Here is a 20,303-nt window from a genome sequence, read left to right as displayed (position 1 = left end):
AGGAAAACATAATCAGAGTATCTTCTGCGTATGACACAAATTTGGTCCCGAAAGATTCAACAACCGAAGCAAGCGCCGTAAGATAGCTATTAACCAAGTTGGGCAGAACACTTTGACCCGACTGAAACAGCCTAATTGCCAGTGGCAAACAGAGGAAACCAAACCTCCTGTTTTTAGTTGTCTGAGGAAGTCAGGCACCTAAGGGTCAGACTCCTCACTGCAATCATGAGAACGCAATCCAGCAGGAAGGAGTGGGGTATCCTGTCAAATGCCGCCAACCGGCCTAACAAAATCGGCCTTGCCCCTGGAATCTGGAGTGCCTTTGATCTGTTCTGTCACTTCAAGTAGGGCCGTCGCCTCCCTCCTGAAGCCAGACTGACTAGAACGAAAGAGATCGCTAGTTTCCAGATAAGAGTTGCATGTTGACTGATTTCTCCAAGATCTTGGTGACTGCCGGAAGCAGGGAGATGGGTCTGTAATTACTTGGCAGATTGAGGTCAGCCGAAGGCTTCTTCAACAGCGTAAGAATCTTTGCCTGTTTCCAACCTATGGGGACTGTAGCTGAAGCCAATGACTTAATCAGCAGTCTATTTACCCACGGATTAGTTACCTCTGCCACCATGATCCTTTCCATGTGGACCCACCAGATATCCGTAGGATGGACCCATGGCCACTGTGCACCCGGGGTCACAGACTCTGAACATAGTATTTCTGTCAGAGCCTCCATCCCGGTGGAGGCAGAAGAGCTGCACATCCGTAGACTAATCCAATCCATTGAACATGAGTGGTACTTGACCATGAGAAGGGTTCAGCATTTTGCAGGATTCTGAAAGGACCAGATCAAAAGGCCCCTGGATGAGTGTTGAGAGGCATAGAACTGTGCAGGTCATGAGTGCCAGTAAGGCACAGGAGCCATGTAGCATGTGGTGCCATCTGCTATTCCAGAGCTGGAAAGAACCCGATCATCCTATAGGGACATCTTGTGAGAAGCAAAAAAAACTGACTAATCCTCTGAGCCAGTAATGTGACAGAGCATTAGTGTTGGCGGGACTGGGACGCAATTGAAACAAACTAAGTGTAAGTGGGTCCAATATGAAGAGAATGGAAACGGAGCTGGACTAGATGAGAACAAGCAAGATACTGTGCAGATGAAGAAATTAAGTGCTTTGCCGTCTACACAAGAAGCAGCTCTGACTGAGGTATGACTTGTATATGCCTATATCAAATGTAACCTTCTGAAACGATGTTGCCACTTAGTAACTGGCAATGTGAACACTTGCAAAATACAGCTCTTTAAGGACCACATCAATAGTTGGGTATTTCAAGTCCCCGTTAAGAAGGTGTCTGAAAATTCCATATCTGACAATTCTGGGCCTGGAGACACTGTGCATCCCAGCAGTTATTCCCGGTTTGGGGGGAAAACGCGTAATGCCCAGACTTTGATGCAGAGATGATGGTCAGTATCTTTAATTCTGGCCCACGGTATCTTGCACCCAAATCTTGCCCACTCCTAATGAAGGTCTAGGTCTTCTGCTCCCCAGCTTGTTCAGGTGTTTGATTCACGAGACGTCTCAGATTTAGCCTGGCCGGGGTGCTGCCACGACAGAAATCCTTTCACACTAATGAGATATGTGTGACCTCTCTCTGTGACATCTGTCCACTGCAAATACCAATAGAAAGAGCACTAACCGCTAGATAATGAAGAAAGCCCTCTCTATCTATTTTCCATTTTGCCTCTAAAAGGTTTAAAATTATCTCCTCCTTCAGGGGTCTCCTTCGCTAACCTGACTCTAAAAGCCAAGAGAGTTCTTTTTATTTAATGTTTTTCAAAAGCCATTCTTGGAGAGGGTCCTTTTTTTGCAGGGTTATCCCCAAGCTTTTTGCTTCTTCCTCCTATGTTTCCTGACCTTTCTTTGTTGGTTTTAGGACTCTAAGCTCTTTACCATTGCTGATCAGTGTGAAAGTGCATCTGCTCTCTGTGTAAATTGTATTATGGATTGGTGATTCCATGATTGGTTATTTGATTTACTAGTCAGTCCCTAGTACAGTGCACTGTGTGTGCCCAGGGCATGTACATCAAAAGCTGCTAGTGGGCCTGCAGTGCTGGTTGTGCCACCCACACAAGCAGCCCTTCAAAGGTTACTCAGACCTGCCACTGCAGTGTCAGTTTGCAGTCTAGTACTGCCATGTCGACTTGGCAAGTGCACCAACTTGCCAGACCTTAACCTTCCTTTTTCTTACATGTGAGTCACCCCTAAGGTAGGCCCAAGGTATACCACAGTGGGCAGGGTGCAATGTATGTGAAAGGTAGGACATGCCCGGATGTGTGTGGCATGTCCTACCTTATACTGCCAATTTCGTTTTTCACTATTGAAAGGCTATCTGGACCATAGGAAAGCATGGGAGTTAATTTATAGCATCTCGTAAGTATAACTTCCCATTGGGACCAGATAGGAAAATAAAGTTTAGTGTGCCTGAACTCAGAATCTAAAGATGCATCTTTTAGTAAAGGTGAGTTTTACATTCTGTGTTTTAAAATACCACACTTACAAAGTATGTATTTTCTTGCTTAGCCATCCTGTGTGCCTCTACTAGGGTGTGTATTGACTGTCTGGCTTTGGAGTGACAGGGGCTGGAGATGTGCAGGGGCTCCAGAGAGTCTGGATGGGTCAGGGCTGGGCTGAATAGACCTTGGCTGCATTTAGAGTAGTGGGAGGAGATTTCCTTGCAGCTGAATGGGCCTGGTCTTCTGTAGACAATGCTGTCTCTGCCTCCTGCTGAGAAGCTGGGCCACAGAGCACCAAACTGGTTTGGACTAAGCACAGACACTCTGCCTGAGAGGACAAAGACATTTGGAGTATAAATATTGGGGCTCAGAACTTTAGAACTCTTTTGGAACCAAGAAGACTGCCAAGAAGAAGAGCTGGGGAAGCTGTGAGGAGAGATTGCCACTTTGGTGTGTTGGCCTGCAGTGGCTGCTTCTATCTTGGGCAGTGAAAGGACTGGACTGAACTTTGTGAGTTTCGCCAAGGGCTTGAGGTAGAGCTTGCACCGTGTTTAAGAAGTCTCCGTAACAGCAAAGACTTCAAGTTCTTCTGCCATCAGCACTGGGGACTGTGTGTTTTGTGCTGCAACAGAAGAAAAAGCGACCCGACTCCGTCTACGATGCCGCTGCCGACTCCGTGTCCTGAAGGCACGGCAAAGGGCACCGCTGCATGCTGCACCACAAACCTGGTCTCTCCGACTCCGCCATCGAGCCGCTGCTTGCACCGCGATCTGTGGGCACCACAATCTGTACCGCCTCGCTGCACGCTGTCGTCTTGGTATCCCGGATGACGCCGCTCCACGCTGACATCGACACCGCTGCTTGCACTGTGGTTCGAGGGCACCGCTCATAAGTTACATGATGGACCGTCCTCTTCCCGCACCGCAGTCTTTGCCTGCCGGCACCATCGACTCCAGTTCGTCAACCGACGACAGTGCTTCAACGACGGCGATGCCGCTGCTTGCACCGTGACCTGCCAGCACCGTGACGAGCACTGCATCACTTCGCACTGCAGCCCTGGTCTCACCGATGCCCCTGGACGACCGTCGCAAGCTGCTGCCTGCACAGCGACCTAAGGGCACCATGCCGCACCGCTGCACTTCGCACCACAGCCTTGACGCCTGCCGCCGCTCCCGACTTCAACTGCGAGGAGTTCGATCTGCAACGAGTGTGACTTCAAGGGCCCAATAACTCCTGCACCGATCTCCTGAACCGACTCCTGCGGACACCAGCCCTCCGGGGCTCATCGAGAGGTTGCCGACGCCCTACATTTCTAAAGGTACTGTTTTGCGGGTCTTCCCGACACCGGAGCTGGCCTGCGACGCCGCAGTCAGCCAGAACTGTTTGGATTTGTTGTTCACGACGCCGTGATAGTGCCATCTGGAGCTATCGACTTCAAGGAACTGTATTTCAAGTCTATTTTGATTATTGAAGATGTGGTGGATTTTTACCATTTTTAGTCTTGTTTTGGATATATAAAAATATTGGTTATTTTTCTAAACTGGTGTGGTGTCATTTTGCAGTGTTTTCACTGTATTACTGTTGGTTATGTGTAAATGCTTTACACACTGCCTCTAAGATAAGCCTGACTGCTCATGCCAAGCTACCAAGAGGGTGAGCTGGGGTTATTTTAGGAGTGCAACTCCTTTATCCTGAATAGAAAGAAGGATCTCTACTTTGACAAAGGTGCAAACCCTTGCCAACTAGAGACCCTCATTTCTAACAGCCATCTACACGACTGCATTGATGTCTGAATGTCTCTCCTTTACCTGTGCTGCTTCTGTTTTTATTTTTTGTGCGTTCTTAGTGCTGTTCATGATTGGTCTTTTTTCAATCACTGCAGGGTATCCGGATAAGGCGGATCCTTCGACCTTTCTTCCTTCTGCAGAACTCTTCTTTGATGAAAAAGACACTAAAGTGCATCAGGAGGACACTGCCTGAAATGGCAAGGTAGGTCAGTTCATCTGGTGACCACGGTTCCAGGAGGGGGCTTGACCACTGTTGGAACATTGAACAGCACACATACAGCTTTTGGTTGGCAAACTATAAAATGTACCATAATGTGCATCTTATGCTCTTGAGGGCATCTGCTTCACTGGATTGGTTATGCAGCCAAATAATGGTAAACAGCGTTTTGTTTGCATGCTAAATAACGCATGCCATAACACGGTCGTCACAACGACCGTGTTATTTCGCAGACCGTTACAACGCAAGTCGGAAGAATGACTTGCGTTAGGGGGAAGAAGGTGTTGGATTTAAAATCCAACACCTTCCCTAGTGTCCGCACAGACTGGAGTTGGCATAGTAAATTATACTATTCCAACATCCAGCGCCCCCTAAAAACAAGTCGTTGTTCCGACTTGCGTTGTAACAGTATGCAAAATAACGAGGTCGTTGTAACAACCGCATTATGGCATGCGTTGTAAAAGCATGCGAAAAAAGGCCTATATTCCCAAATAATATATACCTGGAATATGACAAGTGTAACCAGCAATTTCCACAATTAGCTTTTTATTTGACAAAACCAGTCTTGTTTCTGTGGCTTGGCCGCTGAATTGTTTACCTGCTCGACTGCCTCGATTTGGACCATAATATGGAGCAGACCCTCTCTAGTGCCCCATACCTTGAGCTCGTGGTTGTCCCACTGACACACCTCCCCTCCCCCACCCAGAGCCAGCCACTGTCGCACGGTGCTCATGTGGTAGCACATGATTGTACGCAATACGAACATAAGATATCCCTATTTTTTTCCCCTTTAGAGCAGGGGTCTTCAAACTGGGGGCAGGCCCTCCTAGGTGTCCTCAGGTGATCCCTGGGGGAGGAGGGGTGAGGGCGAGGGGAGGGGAGGGGAGGGTCGCACTCTCTGGCCAAAAGAAGCATTATCCTGATAACGCCGCTTTGTTTTCAGCGTAAAAAACGAGTGGCAGTAAGCCGCTCTGTAAATGACCATCACATCCTTTGTGATTTATATCCTGGCTGGGAGAAGGTGTCAAAAGGGAAGGGGCTCCAAGTTTTCTTTAAAAGCCCCATCCCATCCCTGATAATCACACTGTAAATACTTGTACGTGTTAGTAAGGCCTTCCTCACCAGAATAGTAAGTTTGGCAATCATGTATGTGATTGCGCTTTTAAAACCGTAACGGAACTTAATTGCATGTTGAAATAAGTCCACACCTATTTAACCATAGCCAATTGATGGAATAATTATGAAAAATGTTGAGGGTGGGCCCCCTGATTTTTGTTTTCACCACTGGGGGGCGCACGCACCATTAAAAAGTTTGCAGACCACTGCTTTAGAGAAAATATTGTAGTTAAAGATTTAAGGTTTCTCAGGTTTTTGCTCGGCAATACGTCCGGGCTCAGAAGTGATGCAAGAATAAAAAAAAATATATATATAAAAAAAAATATATATATATATATATATAATCTACTGGCGGTCGCCAGTAGATAGTTATAGTTGGGACCGTGTTTCCATAGGAAATCCGCAACATTCTATTTGGAATAACTTTGGCGCCGATTGACGAATCCTCGCGAAATTCTCAAAATAGGTGGGGCGCTCCGCTCCTTCCCTGAAAGTCTCGGGGGGGGATTCGTCAAGCGGGGGCTGAGAAAAAGGGGGGGTACCAAAACGCGTTTTCCCCATGCATTTTTCCATAGGACCTTTAGTCCGAGCTACAGCCCGAACGGCTGAACAGAATTACTTGAAATTTGGCAGAGAGGTAGTCCTCAGGTCAGGGATGTGCCTTTTGAAGGTCTCGTGTAAATCTGTTAAGTATTTCCTGAGAAAATAGCATTTATATCAATATATATATCTATAGGCGCGTACCGTAAGCTTACCGTACGCGCACGGTGCCGGCCGCGAGCACGATTCTGATTGGTTGTTAGATCTTAGTAAACATTCGAATCGGACGAAACCAGGAAGTGTCGGCCGCCATTTTGTCTCTCGCAGTCTGAGGGGGTGAAAAACAAAGGTGGAGAACGTGAAAAGGGGGCAAGGTGGACAGTTCCTGACCCCCTAGCCTTTGTCAGGGGGTCCCAGAAGGACCCCCAAGGGCAAAAATTAATTTTAATTTTTTTTAAAAAAATCGCCGAATGCGCGTACCCTACGCGCACGGCGTAAACGGAAAAATTCCGCGAACTTCGCGTAACGATTCCGCGGCAAAAAATTTTTTCAAAAAGGAAAGCTTAAAAAAAAATAACAAAAATTGTGAGGTAAGGTTGGCTCTTAAAAGAGCCGTTGTGTTCATACAGGGATAGAGGAAAGAAAGAATGGGAATATTATGAGTGTCTACAAACGTGCTGGTCTATCTTATTGTTAATAAGGGAAACACTGGTCTCCCCAAAAACAATAAGACCACAACACGTTGTACACCTCATTGCAACCCTCCCAAATCGAGGGTTAATGTCCAGAGGAGCTGAAGAAGGTGATGCTTCCACCTCAGAGGAAGGGCTCAGCTGAGCTGCTGATGATGTACTCGGCTGAGCTTCTGAGGTTGGGCTCCGGTGACTTACTGAAGAGTTTTCTCCAGTATGTCGAGCAAAGGTCCTGGGATGTTTATTCCTAAGGTGTCTCATCATAGAGTGATTTCCAAAGGAATACTTCTTCCTTGGATTTCCTCTAGATAAAACACGGTCACAAAGTGTGCAAGTGACCAATGGAGCATTGACCTTTTTCTGCCCCTCTGGAAAAGTAAAATACTCCCACACAAAAGAATCCTTTTGTTTCCTCCTTCTCTGTATGATGATGGTGCTGCTAGCCTCACTCTCAGAAGAGGACTGCTGCTCTGCCATTGTATCTCAATGTCAATTCAGCTCCTTCTCCTAGGGGATCTCAAACAGTAATGAGGGGAATGGGTGTGGTGTTGAAGTTTCTGGAACTGAAAGTAGTTTCAACCAATGAAAAGTGTTCTTTGTGGATCACATGACCAACCGTGCGCGCTCCGTAAGCTTACGCTACGCGCTCGGAAACAAGTACGCATGCGCAAACGTGACGTTTACGGAGCGCTTACGGAGCGCGTACTAGGACGCACTCGCGCATGCGCATTACACGCACTCGCGTAACCGCGACGTTGGTTCCGCGCAACGCGCATGCGTGTACGTATCACGTAAGCGCACCGTACTTATGACGTACGGAGCGCGTAGCGTCAGCTTACCGTACGCGCACGGCAAAAAATCCATTAAAAAAAAAAAAGTTACAAGGGTTGTAGAAGATAATAACTGTGATGTACAACTGTATGTAAACATTAATTTTTAAAAAATTAACCATAATGCAGGATATAGTACATATATTATTTTATACATAGGTTGGATATTATGTTTTTAACAAAAATCTAAAAAAAAAAAATTAGCATTTAAAAAACCTTTGAAATTCACTGAAAAAACCATAGGTTTCACACACGTTATAGTTAGGAATTAGCATTTAAAAAACCTTGCAAATTCACTGAAAAAACCATAGGTTTCACACATGTTATAGTTAGCAGGACATTTCACTCGTGAAAAACCAATGAAATTCCCCCGTTATAGTTAGTGCAGGCAACTATAACTCACGCGACCGCAATCCTCTGCTGATGACGTCCGATATTACATCACTGATGACATATGTGATTTTCTGAAAAAAAAATATTTGTAATATATGTATAGCTAAAAATTAATGGAAGAAGACATGGGTAAATAAGTGTCTAAATACAGTGATGTAATATCTGACGTCATCAGCAGAGGATTGGGGTCGCGTGAGTTATAGTTGCCTGCACTAACTATAACGGGGGAATTTCATTGGTTTTTCACGAGTGAAATGTCCTGCTAACTATAACATGTGTGAAACCTATGGTTTTTTCAGTGAATATATATATATATATCTCCTTTACCAAGTTTACCTTGCTTTGAAGACGCCACACACGTGGAAGTTAAATCCTTTTATTGTTGTAGGCAGAAGTGATACCTTGCTTGTTACAGCTGGAAAAGCGCCATACGCGTTTCGGGCGTGCTGCCCTTAATCATTGGCATGCAGGTGAAGTCCCGACTGTCTTTGCTGCATTTAAAACATCTCTCGGGCCCGCCCTGATGGACATGCGCCCCAATGCCTTGTGGGTATTGCAGTTCAATTCATTAACCACAGTGGGTGCAGACAGAACTTTCTTGCAAAATATTTCATATCCAAGTGGTTATTCCGCTGTGCAAACAGGTAGGTACACTGCCAATGTCAATCCCACAACCACGGATTTCCACGTCCCACTGGCACCCAGCATGACAGGCGCCAAGGACCGCACTTGCGGTGGGGCATCCTCACGACGAGGCTTCGCCGCAATTAATCTCCTTTACCAAGTTTACCTTGCTTTGAAGACGCCACACACGTGGAAGTTAAATCCTTTTATTGTTGTAGGCAGAAGTGATACCTTGCTTGTTACAGCTGGAAAAGCGCTATACGCATTTCGGGCGTGCTGCCCTTAATCATTGGCATGCAGGTGAAGTCCCGACTGTCTTTGCTGCATTTAAAACATCTCTCGGGCCCGCCCTGATGGACATGCGCCCCAATGCCTTGTGGGTATTGCAGTTCAATTCATTAACCACAGTGGGTGCAGACAGAACTTTCTTGCAAAATATTTCATATCCGATATTACATCACTGATGACGTGTGATTTTCTGAAAAAAAAATATTTGTAATATATGTATAGCTAAAAATTAATGGAAGAAGACATGGGTAAATAAGTGTCTAAATACAGTGATGTAATATCTGACGTCATCAGCAGAGGATTGCGGTCGCGTGAGTTATAGTTGCCTGCACTAACTATAACGGGGGAATTTCATTGGTTTTTCACGAGTGAAATGTCCTGCTAACTATAACATGTGTGAAACCTATGGTTTTTTCAGTGAATTTGCAAGGTTTTTTTAAATGCGAATTCCTAACTATAACGTGTGTGAAACTTATGGTTTTTTCAGTGAATATATATATATATATATATATATATATATATATATATATCTCCCGGATGGAGATTGCATTAAGGTGCCATGAAGGACCTACGATTGACTGGCTCAGTCTGGGTGAGGTTGGGGGAATTGGTCCTAGTTTATTGACGTGATTTTGGGCAAGAAAGCTTGGTGTGGACAGTATGTTGAAGCATGTGTGCACCTGGTCCATCTATCTTCATGTTAACAGGTACAGGTTCGCCTTTATGTTGGACTTGGAGTCGAACTATTCACTTTACAATAGTTACTCTGGACTGAAGAAGTAAAATTAACCACCTCTAGACAAGAACTACCAAGCAGTGTTGCCTTTTAAACCTATGGACTTCATCAGTGGTTTTTAGCCATAATGGACAGCATCCCCGATGCTGTGCAGAATGGCTAAATAAGAAACCAAAAAGTCACTTAATTTTCTAGGCGGTCATACCGAGCGAGCATGCACCTACAAAATGATGCTGCCACATTTTTTTCTTTTTTTTTTTTTTTTTTTTTTTTTTTTTTTGTCCTCATTTTGCCCTTGGAGAGTCGCATAGAAACTCTAGGAGAGAAAAAAAGATACGATACACTGTCACAGATAAACTGGTAGTGCTCTCACATACTAGGATAGCACTCAGTGTTGTTCATAAACTCTCCAGAGTAAACACCGCGAAATGTTAATCCATATAGGGGCAATGTTGCTGCTGTTAAGTAGCCATATCTGGGTATATCCATGTATAGGAGGGAGAGCCGACCAAGCAGCGTTAATCATCGGACAATGTGGGGAAAAAAAAAAAAAAAAAAAAAAAAAAAAAAAAAAAACCCCAAGCACATACTTAGGCCCAATTCAGGAGGTGCCAAAAGTCTCGTTTTTCGGGGTTACCCGATCTTACTAGATCTATTTTTGATGTACGTAATACTGATAAGCGCCAGTCCAGCAAGGTGGGGGGCAGTGGATCCTTCCATTTCCTACATATCTCTCTTCTGGCAAGTAGGATACAATAAAACAAAAGCTTTTTAACCGAACCTTGAACTTCCAGTGATGTTCCAAAAATTACGAACAGTGCATTAATTGAAATTTGATGTCCCACAGATGTTGTCAACAGTGTGCTAATAGCATCCCAAAAAGGTAACACCAGTGGGCATTCATAAAACATATGTAGATCCGAGGCTGCTAACAATCCGCATTTAGGGCATGCCACAGTGGATTCATTAGAAAATTTAGATAGCCGCTGTGGAGAATAATAAGCCCTGTGTAAAGTAAAAAGGTGGTTCCTACATAACCATGCTGGCTTCACCGTATCCCATAAGATTTTACAAGAGGAATACCAGATGTTCTCAAGGTCTTCCCCTGGGAAAGAGGAACTCCATAATGTCTCAGGTAAGGCAAACTCCCCGTCGACTTCATCTAGTAACAAGTTGTACCAAAACGAAATCTCTTTAGGTGCAGGGGGTCTATCCATCAACAAGGTCACTATACTACTCTCACCACCTATTTCGAACCTACCTCTGACAGAGCTCTGCATACGGGCCCAACTTGCTATCTGTAGATATTTAAATTTAGAGAGACCTAACCCCACTCTAGCTAGTATGTGGTCCCAAGATAGCAAAACTCCATCAAAGAAAAGATCTCCCCAAATTTCCAGACCCGCCTCTCTGAGGTACTGCCAAGCTGTCAAGAAGCCACACCGGGGAACCGGGAGAGTTCCATAATGGTGACCTGCCTGAGAAATAACCCACCTTTATTGCACCTCTTATTTTGACCCATGTTCTTATGAAACCTAACAAAATCTTCAACTTAATCTTTTTAAAAAACTTGGGATCCCCAAATTTAAACAAAAAACCATTCTGGTCTACTCCCCCTCCTCTCAATAATGCAGCAAACATGCTTCCTATACCCACATTTGTTGGCATCTTAAGCAGCATCCTGGCATGGGAAAGTTGGAAAGCCCAAGCATATAACTGTAAATCAGGTGCTGCTAATCCCCCCTTTTCTCTGCGGCGTCTAATCTTTTTCCAAGCTATCCGAGGTGTATGCTCGTTCCAAATAAACGAACTAATATAACCTTGCAGTTTTTGTAAAATAGAAGGTTCAAAATACAATGGAATACTGTTGAACAGAAAAGAAATTTTAGGTAAAATAAACATCTTTACCAAATTAGCTCTACCCAAGATGGAAAGGGAGAGCGAAGACCACGACCTCATAAGCTTTCTACAATCTCTTGTCACTATGTCTAGATTCAGCGGTACAATTTTGTCTATATCTCTAACGATGGTAAGTCCGAGATACCGCATGGAACAGTTGGGCTGGACCCCTACCACTGGCTCAGCCTCGTTCCATATCATCATCTCTGTTTTGGATGCATTAATCTGGTATCCTGACATCTCACCATAATCATTGGCCTGTGCAATGATCGCAGGTAATGCTGTACTCAAGTCAGAAGAAAAAATGAGAATGTCATCCGCATACAGGGCTACCTTCCTCTCCCATCCCCTATAGATAAAAGGCTTGACATTAACATCATCCCTCAATCGTTGGGCAAAGGGCTCGATGTAAAAATCAAATAGGAGAGGGGAGAGTGGGCAGCCCTGCCTGGTACCCCGAGTGATATTAAAGGGATCTGACAATTCACCTTTGACTAATACAGAAGCTGTTGGATTCCGATACAGCAAACCGACCGCTCCACGGAAACCCTCGCCAATATTGAACTTCGCCAAGACCCCCGACAGGAATGTCTTTTTGTTTGCCGATCCGAGTTGGGTCAGAAAATAAAAAGGAAAAAAATGTGCCTTGTGTGTTGAAACCTGATTCGGGGGAGCAACATGCGGTGTTTGGGTCATCGGAGGCGACCAGGAGGGCAGGGATGGGGCGCATTGTCATTGGTCAATGGTGTGGCAGTACCACAATGCAATGGCCCTCCATGTATTCTATTAACTAGTTACTAACCTTTTGATTTTCTATTCCTTTGGCCTTATGGTCAATGTTATCTATTGGTGCTGCTCTCGGGTAGTTGCCCATTCTGTATAGACTCCCGGCACGATTGATTTGTGAGCGCTTTCTTCCTGCCAGGGATGAGGCTGGTGCAAGGGAGGCACATACAGGGACTCTGGGCCCAGCGCTGGTAGGGTTCCAGCCTTGTGCCCTGCTCATCAGAGGGCTACTCTAGAGGTGGAAGACTCTGGATGGAATGATCTAGAACACGGTGTTTGGTTAAAGAAATCTGGTGGAAATATTTCAGGAAATGATCCTGCACCCGAAGCGAAAAGCAGTAAACTGGATCGATAAAGGCTGAAGTATTCTGGCAGAAGGACTGTATTTGTTTATGAAAAATCTGCGCGCTTGTAGTAGGATTGCGTTTTGGAGCAATGTGTTATTTTATTAAGTTCTTTAGATATGCTCTGGCTGTCTGATGCATTGCAACTTGGAGTTAAGGGTTGTTATTTGCTGTGTTCATTAATAAAGAAGGGAGATAGGTTGTATCTTAGCAACTGGTTGCCACCTCAACTGGCGGCAGAGAGCAGGCGTTTGGAGTCAGAGAACGTGGACAGGGGTTGTTGCTCTTTACTTAATAAATCTCTTAAAAGTATCCTCCTCCTGGACTTCTGATTTTATTAATTAAAATAGGGTGGGGGTCTCAATAGGTGACAAATCCTGTCCTAGTCAAAATGGTGACAAACCGTGGACATGACGTGGTTGTTCACTGGTGGACATAATGCATGACTTTTTTTTTTTTTTTTGTCCACGATTTGGAAATCCTCGAGCAATATATATGTACTACTTTTTTGAAAATATTAAAGATATGCACTGTAATTGATGAAGTTAGAGTTGTAGTGATGCAATTATAGCGACGGTGTTAATATTTGTTATGGACAGTACACACTTAAGTCAACTCATTTTGTAAAATCAGGCATATGAATTTTTATTTGTAATATGTGTAATTGAATTCATTGTATGTCTCGCTTACTTCTGTGGAGTTTAATAAACAAATAAAAAAACGAAAGTTGATGACCCCAAGCTTGATCCATGTCCCAGTCCCACAATAGCTCCCTATGTGGCCCCTATGAGTGGAGACTGCAGAATGTATTCAGAGCTCTGTCCATGCACTCCTGGCTGCAGCCATTAAAGGGGCTGCTCTAGGGTCTGGGGGTGTCGCAGAACACTGCTCCCAGTCTGTCTTATTCTGCCCACCCTAGAAGCAGAGGGCCCATTGTCTTTGCTCGCATTAAGGCCCATTATAAACTTTCTTTTCCTGCAACTCTGTTCTAGACTGCTGAGCCCAGGAGTGAGGTGCAAGGGCAGGGATAGCAAATGGCAAGCTAAGGCAGCAGCTAGTACCTCCATCTCTCCTCTCTTGACATTCATGGGTTAGTTCTTGAATGTAAAGTGATAGTAAAGGGCTGCCAAGGAGCAGCAGGTGACTGCAGCACACGCAGAGCTGTGATCAGATTATTTAAGACATGTTGGAGTGGTTCATGGCGATGAAGGTACCATGCACCTTCCCATCACTAAAGTTAGAGGGTGTGTGTGTGTGTGTGTGTGTGTGTTTGTGATTTTAATCGAAATCTAAACGCACGTTTAAAATGGTGAGTTTTATTCAGCACCCAATTTAAATCATCTAAAATGTTGGTCACTTTTGGGCATTGATGGCACCGTGATAGTTACTGCAGATCTGATGATCTAAGTCCGAAGATAAACGCTTGTTTTAAGGGATACAGTTCTTGGACACGCCCCTAGATGGCGGAATAGTGTATGGTATGTGGATGTAAACGCCTTTCACTTTGCGTAACTATTGTAACCGAAAAGTAACTCGTGTTTAATTATTTTTGGGTGTGAAATTCCAGCCTGACAATCAAACCTGCTTTTTAGTCTATTCCACCAGCCTCGTTGTACAAAGCCATGACGAGTAAACAGTGTTTGTGTTTTTTTTTCATCAACAGTGTCATGTTGCTGCTTGCACTTCACCTCTGCCTCTTCACCATGTTTGCCATGCTGCTCTTTGCCAGAGAAAAGGTAAGTACCCCATCATCGTGTTATGATTTGTTGATGCTTGTCTTGTGTCATTAACTTCTTCTGAGGCCGCCACTACAAGGCGTGCGCGACTCTTGCTTGGGTTTTCCTGCACCCGTTAGTGCCGATACTGTTGATTTTGGTGCTTCCGGGAGTTAGAAATATTGGCCATTACAAGACGACCTCTGCTAAATATGACCAGCCCTCCCGGAAGCGGCTCTAGATCGCTTTACCTGAAAAGCTAATATAAAAACTAACTGTGGACGGTCAGCTGGAATCCAAACTGGGTTAGCCTTGGTGTGGTGGCAGGACGGGTGACGGGTGATGGGAGTCCATAGTGGGAATTACATTGAGATTGCATGCAAGTTGGTATTCCAGCTAGAGTCTGATGCCAGTATAGCACCCGCCGCCACCCCAGAGACCTGCTATCAACTTTTCAAGAAAATATAAACGCCATCTTAGTACTTATGCAGGGCTGGGAGTATTTGAGCATTATTTCATTACATGAAGGCGTGAGCGGTGGGAGTTGAAGACCATGCAAGTTGGTTGTTGCAGCCCACTAGCTCCACCCATATGTCACTAGGCGTTGGTGGTCTAGTAGGAGAAAGCAAGCAGCAGTGGCTTTTGTAGTTCAGTATCTGAAAGCTCAGAGTTGTCTATGGTGGGGCTGAGCTTGAGGGTGCAGGATGGGCCTTGTAGGTCTGTAGATGAATCGCAGATCAGTTCTGTATGCAGGCCAAAGCAGGAAGCATGCTTCACATGGCTGTTTTAGGCCATAGCTAATGCCATGCTTTGGTTGGCTGTGGTAGGTCAGTAGCCGTACGCACACATTAGTTGGGTAGCTATTGTAGGTCAGTAGCCGTACGCACACATTGGTTGGCTAGCTATTGTAGGTCCAGTAGCCGTACGCACACATTGGTTGGCTAGCTATTGTAGGTCAGTAGCCGTACGCACACATTGGTTGGCTAGCTATTGTAGGTCAGTAGTTGTATGTGAAACCAAACCCCAGTTTGCGGTTACCGGTCAGTGTCCGTATCTAAAAGCAACCCTCGGCTGACTGTTGAAGGTCTGAAGCTGCAAGGAAAGCACACACAGGCTGCCCATTGTAAGCCAGATGATGCAGTTAACAACACACACCGTTTGGCTGCGGCTTGTTGGTAATCTTAGCTAAAATCACAACTCAGTTGGCTGTTTCAGCTCCAAATCTGAAGCTGAGAGCAAACCTCCTTTGGCTATTGCAGGTAAACCGCTTTTGCTGAAGTCGTACTTGAGTTGGCATTTTTAGGCCACAGATGAAAGCATCCAACAGTCCTTGATGCGAGTACCCGGATTAAGACCCTGCGGACTCTCCTCCGGCTACAAGACCCTTAGAAGAGGGAGACCTCACTGATCTGGGCCATGAGTAGAATGCTGGGCTGGAGACTGCCATTATGGCAAAATGCAAAGTCTGTGGTGATGAATTTAAACTCCAAGGTTAGTAATGACCAGTGGAGGGCCACAAGCATTCATAGAAAGACCTGTCCTTTTCAGTGCTTTATTACTCACCGTGCGGGAGGTCTCGAGGGGAAGCTGCTCTTTTTGTTTTGTACATGTCGCTACCATCCGCGACTGTTGTGATGTCGTGAAGAGGTTGGAATATATAAATGGGAGGTTAAAGCCACTCACACAGGAACCAAGGAGCCAGCAACTGAGACACCAGCTGCATCATACTCTTGAAGAGGAAATCCACTGCAGCAGCAACCGGAAGGGGCCCTTGAAACAAATGGGATGACCCACTTTCACACAACCTTTGATGCAGCAGTAAAAGGACACATTGGGGATATTAGGTGGGAAGGAAAAGTAATAAATAAATCACAAAGTTGCTGCACTTGCTCAGATTTTTAGTGAGTTCCCAGCTTGGATACTGATCCTTTTATGGAGCCATGTCTGGAAAAGGCTTATTGTTTAAAGGAGACGCGGAGGCGAGAGCAGAGCCACTATTGTGGTGCTACGCCTGCACCGGTAATATTTTGAAGAGTAATACAGTGGTTTAAATTCACGTAGTCTGGGATATGGGATGGAGTGGGAAGATCTAATGCAAGTCCATGCATCAGTGCTGTAAATAGACATACAGAACACAAGTAAAGTGTCTTGAGATGACTTGTCGAGTGTAAGTTCTTCTGTAACCCAATGAAGCTTTTCCCAGGAAAAAAATGCATATTTTAACTATTTGCAGTTTCTTTAACAAGCTGTGGACATTGGAGTTGGTCAGGAAGAACACCTGGTAGTGTCCTAGTTCAGTCGAGATGGGATTCCAGCATTTATAGCAGGCCCCTTTAAGGATGGAAAGAAACCTGATCTAGCCAGACTTGGAGATAGAAGAAGCAGGCGTATGACAGTATGTCGTCTTGGGAGGCTATAATGCCAACATGGGAATCATTGAATTAGTGACAGTGGAAGGAAAAAAAGGCTAGGGGACGACCAAAGACAGGGTTTTTACGAAGCAGGAGGACCTCAGTTTGGAAGGCTTATCCTGATTGGATGACAGCATTTATGTAGCACACCCTTTTCCCCTCCCCCATGGATCCTCTTGTATCTTGTATAGATGCTACTTACCTAAACAATAAGACTTCAGATTTTACCTGCAGCTTAGAATTGTAATTGATACCCTAATGTCATTTGGCAATGAATTCCTCAATGAAATGTCCTTGCCGAAAAAAGGAATCTCTCTGTGTACTGAAGTTGTAGTTGGAAAGCACAAGTGAAGTATTTGGGCGTAGACCTTGAGAACGCACTTGATAGATAACTTGGGAATAGGGATACCTCTGAGTGAGTTGGTGTGGGCATTTAAGCACAATGTATAGAATTATGGTGCATAGCGCTATGAGCTGATAACGCGCGTTTTCAGCAGATTAATACACATCTACCAATTTATTTCTTGGAAGCACAGAGTGGGGATATCCAACCCCAGGAGGCTTTAGCTGTTCTACAAACATGAATTTGATTGGATGTTGATTTCCAGTGATCATGGGTAAGCGCTCGAAGAAAAGATGAGACCAGACAGAGCCTTCTATGATGCCACCAGTGTTGTGGAACAGATTACAGCAGCGAGAGTGGTTCTTTGCTCTGGAAAGTAGCAAGTGGGTTCATTTGGAAGGCATCCGAGGCACCACGTTTTGTCTTGTGGTTAACGATGTCCAGGTGTCTGAGGGGTTTAATAAGAACAAGTTGGTTTACGCAATCGGCATCATTTGACATCGGACAGTTGGCCTGTCTGTAGTTCTTTCTGGATGCAACCTGTAAATTATAATGGTAGAGGCACATTTTGCTCTCCATTTGGTCTTTAATATCGCTTTTCTCCGGCCATAAGAAATGTAGCAGTTTGGCATGTGAGAGGTCCGCACAGGGCTTTTTAAGATGGAACAGCTCGAATTAGCAGTTCGTTTAAGAGAGACTGGCCCAACGTAGTGGTTTTTAGTGTTAAGAAGTGGCCTCAAGATCACAGATGGTGAATCTTTGAAAAGTATAGCAGAATGGATTTGTGAGGATTTTATGGGTTTGAATCGGTTAATGTCTAAAATATTCTTGTGGGGAGAGGGTAAAAAAATTGGCAGTTGTGTAGGCCATTTGTTTTATGGTGCTATTTGGAGCCGATAAAGTGTGAGTTTTTGCCAACATAGAAGTGTATGTTAGAGATTGTAGGATCTACTCCCCACACAGCCTTTCCATTGGGACAAATATTTCAGAAAGGTTGATAGTAGGGTGAAGGAACAGGAGACTATGTAGGTGGCTGAATTGTGCTGTGCCTGCTAGTTCTTGGGGTTCACCTCAGTGTTGCTGAGAGCCGCTTTTGTTAGTGTCTAATGTAGGTTTGAGAGCCGGGTCAACATTTAGAGAGGTATTGAAGACCTCTCTGCTCAAAACTTTATAATAGGTCCTCAAAGGGAGTTCATAGATTATGCTGATGAATCTCTAATTGACATTTTAAATTAGGTGTTTCCTGGCATTTCCTTCATCTTTCCAGCAATGTTTGTGAACTCTAGCTATTCATGGCGAGTCGTGAAAATGTGCGGTTCTCCACCTCTTGCTCCTAGTTTCTACATGCACTAGTGATGAAAAATTGAGGTAGAATTGGACAAAAAGCCAACCTTCCACCCTTCAAAAAACTCAAAATAATGCCACAGCCATAATGGCTTCGTTCTTTATGAAACCATGTGCAATGATGTTGCGGTGCTCCGGGCTGTTCTGTTCGCAGAAAGTCCGTTTCACGCTCTGTAAATGTGGATTCGCGCCCATTGCTGTGAGTGGAGAGTGAGACCCATGTTGTAACGAAAGCGCTGACTCTTCTCTAACCTGTTGCTTCCCTGTGTGCACAGGATGCTCAGATAGACAAGGAATGGATGGGATTTTTCCGCAACTTGCCCGATTCGATGACCTCGCTCCTGGTGCTGCTGACTACGGCCAACAACCCTGATGGTGAGTCATGTGTTCCACGCTGAGGCGGATCCTGTGTATCCTGGGCGGGAGAGGACACTCAGCCTTGGATGAGTCATTATATATTTTTCAATGATCACTGACATTTACAGAAAAGTCCTTGTTAGTGTCATCGCAGTCACTGGACACACATTCGTGCCCACTCTCTGTCCTTGATCGCAGCAGAATGTCACCCAGGCTCAGAGTTATCTATCTTGCAGATGTTCCATTTTTTTGCAGTCTTTACTTGAAGTCCTAAGAAATATGAAGTTAATTGCAAAGAGAACTGTCATTGTAATAATTCATGTGAAGTCTTCCACTTATGCACACGATTCACAAGAACCTTTCCCTCCCTCACTGTCCTTTGCTCACAAGGGTGTGACAGAGAAAGAAACATGACCGGGTGCACAGGGAGAGGAGTGAGAGGAGAAAATAGCAGAAAAAGTTCACTTTGAATTCTTGCCTTGAATTTATCCGGGTTATTGTGACTAGTTGGAGATATCCTGTGGACATTAAAAATAGTTTAAACCACAAGTGATTGATTTTCACTGGTACTCAAAAGAGTTTTCTAACGAGACCTGCTTTAAGAATTTGCAGTTGTTGAACCCCAGTGTACCCATTATTGCACACAGGAGCCAGTCTCGTCTGAGGAGTTGCTCATAGTTTAAGCATAGGTGCACATCAATATAGCGGCTAACACAATCTCCCCACACTATTTGTCAGTCAATCAATCTTTACTTTATTCAGTCATTGCAACCATTAAAGTGCGAGTGCTTACAATACAGTGATCCAACATTATATATAAATAAAAAAATCATTAATTGGTGCACATATTTTAGCAAAAATTGTAAATCGTCACTGTTAAAATATAAAAACAATTTTTTTAAAAAGAGAAAATCTTTTAGTGTTTTTAAAACCTATACCACATTAAAAGAAGGGAATCCACAGAACGTCAGAACTTGACCAATTTGCAAAATAAAACACTGCATTGTTCTTGCAAAGCCTAGTTATATTTAATAGGAACAATTACAATGTGCAGACTATCGCATCTTGGGCGTGTACCTTCGGATAATCCACATTTTTCAAAGGAACTTTGCAACTCCATATGCTAGAGAGGGCCTGCAATCTGATTTTAGGATGCGGAGCGCTTCCTGGTGGCTACAAGTTCCCAATAGCCTGCAGGCAGGGGTTAGCCACTGGTGTCTCGGGAGACTAGGACAAGCATAGAAAACGTGGCCAATTGTTTCAATCATTTTGGGGCAGCCTGGACAGTGGTGTGTAGTGGACAAGGGCTGCCGCCAGGCAGCAATAAAGGAGTTCAGGGGAAGGGATCCAAATCTCAATTGGATATACACTTTCC

At 44.6% G+C, this 20,303-nt stretch overlaps 1 protein-coding gene across 2 annotated transcripts in view; it reads left to right on the top strand.

Annotated features, from left to right (window-relative positions):
* TPCN2 (two pore segment channel 2) overlaps positions 1 to 20,303 on the top strand; it is a 261,921-nt gene that overhangs the window by 122,114 nt on the left and 119,504 nt on the right. For both annotated transcript variants that reach the window (XM_085643579.1, XM_085643578.1), the window contains exons 6-8: positions 4,389 to 4,495; positions 14,422 to 14,494; positions 18,847 to 18,946. In XM_085643579.1, the coding sequence (XP_085499705.1) occupies positions 4,389 to 4,495; positions 14,422 to 14,494; positions 18,847 to 18,946 (280 nt within the window). The remainder of the gene's footprint in view (positions 1 to 4,388; positions 4,496 to 14,421; positions 14,495 to 18,846; positions 18,947 to 20,303) is intronic.

The sequence above is a fragment of the Triturus cristatus genome, chromosome 3_1 (genome assembly GCF_964204655.1).
Source record: "Triturus cristatus chromosome 3_1, aTriCri1.1, whole genome shotgun sequence".
Lineage (NCBI taxonomy): Eukaryota > Metazoa > Chordata > Amphibia > Caudata > Salamandridae > Triturus > Triturus cristatus.
The sequence above is the reverse complement of the archived record's forward strand: the minus strand, read 5'-3'. Positions and strand labels throughout refer to the sequence as shown.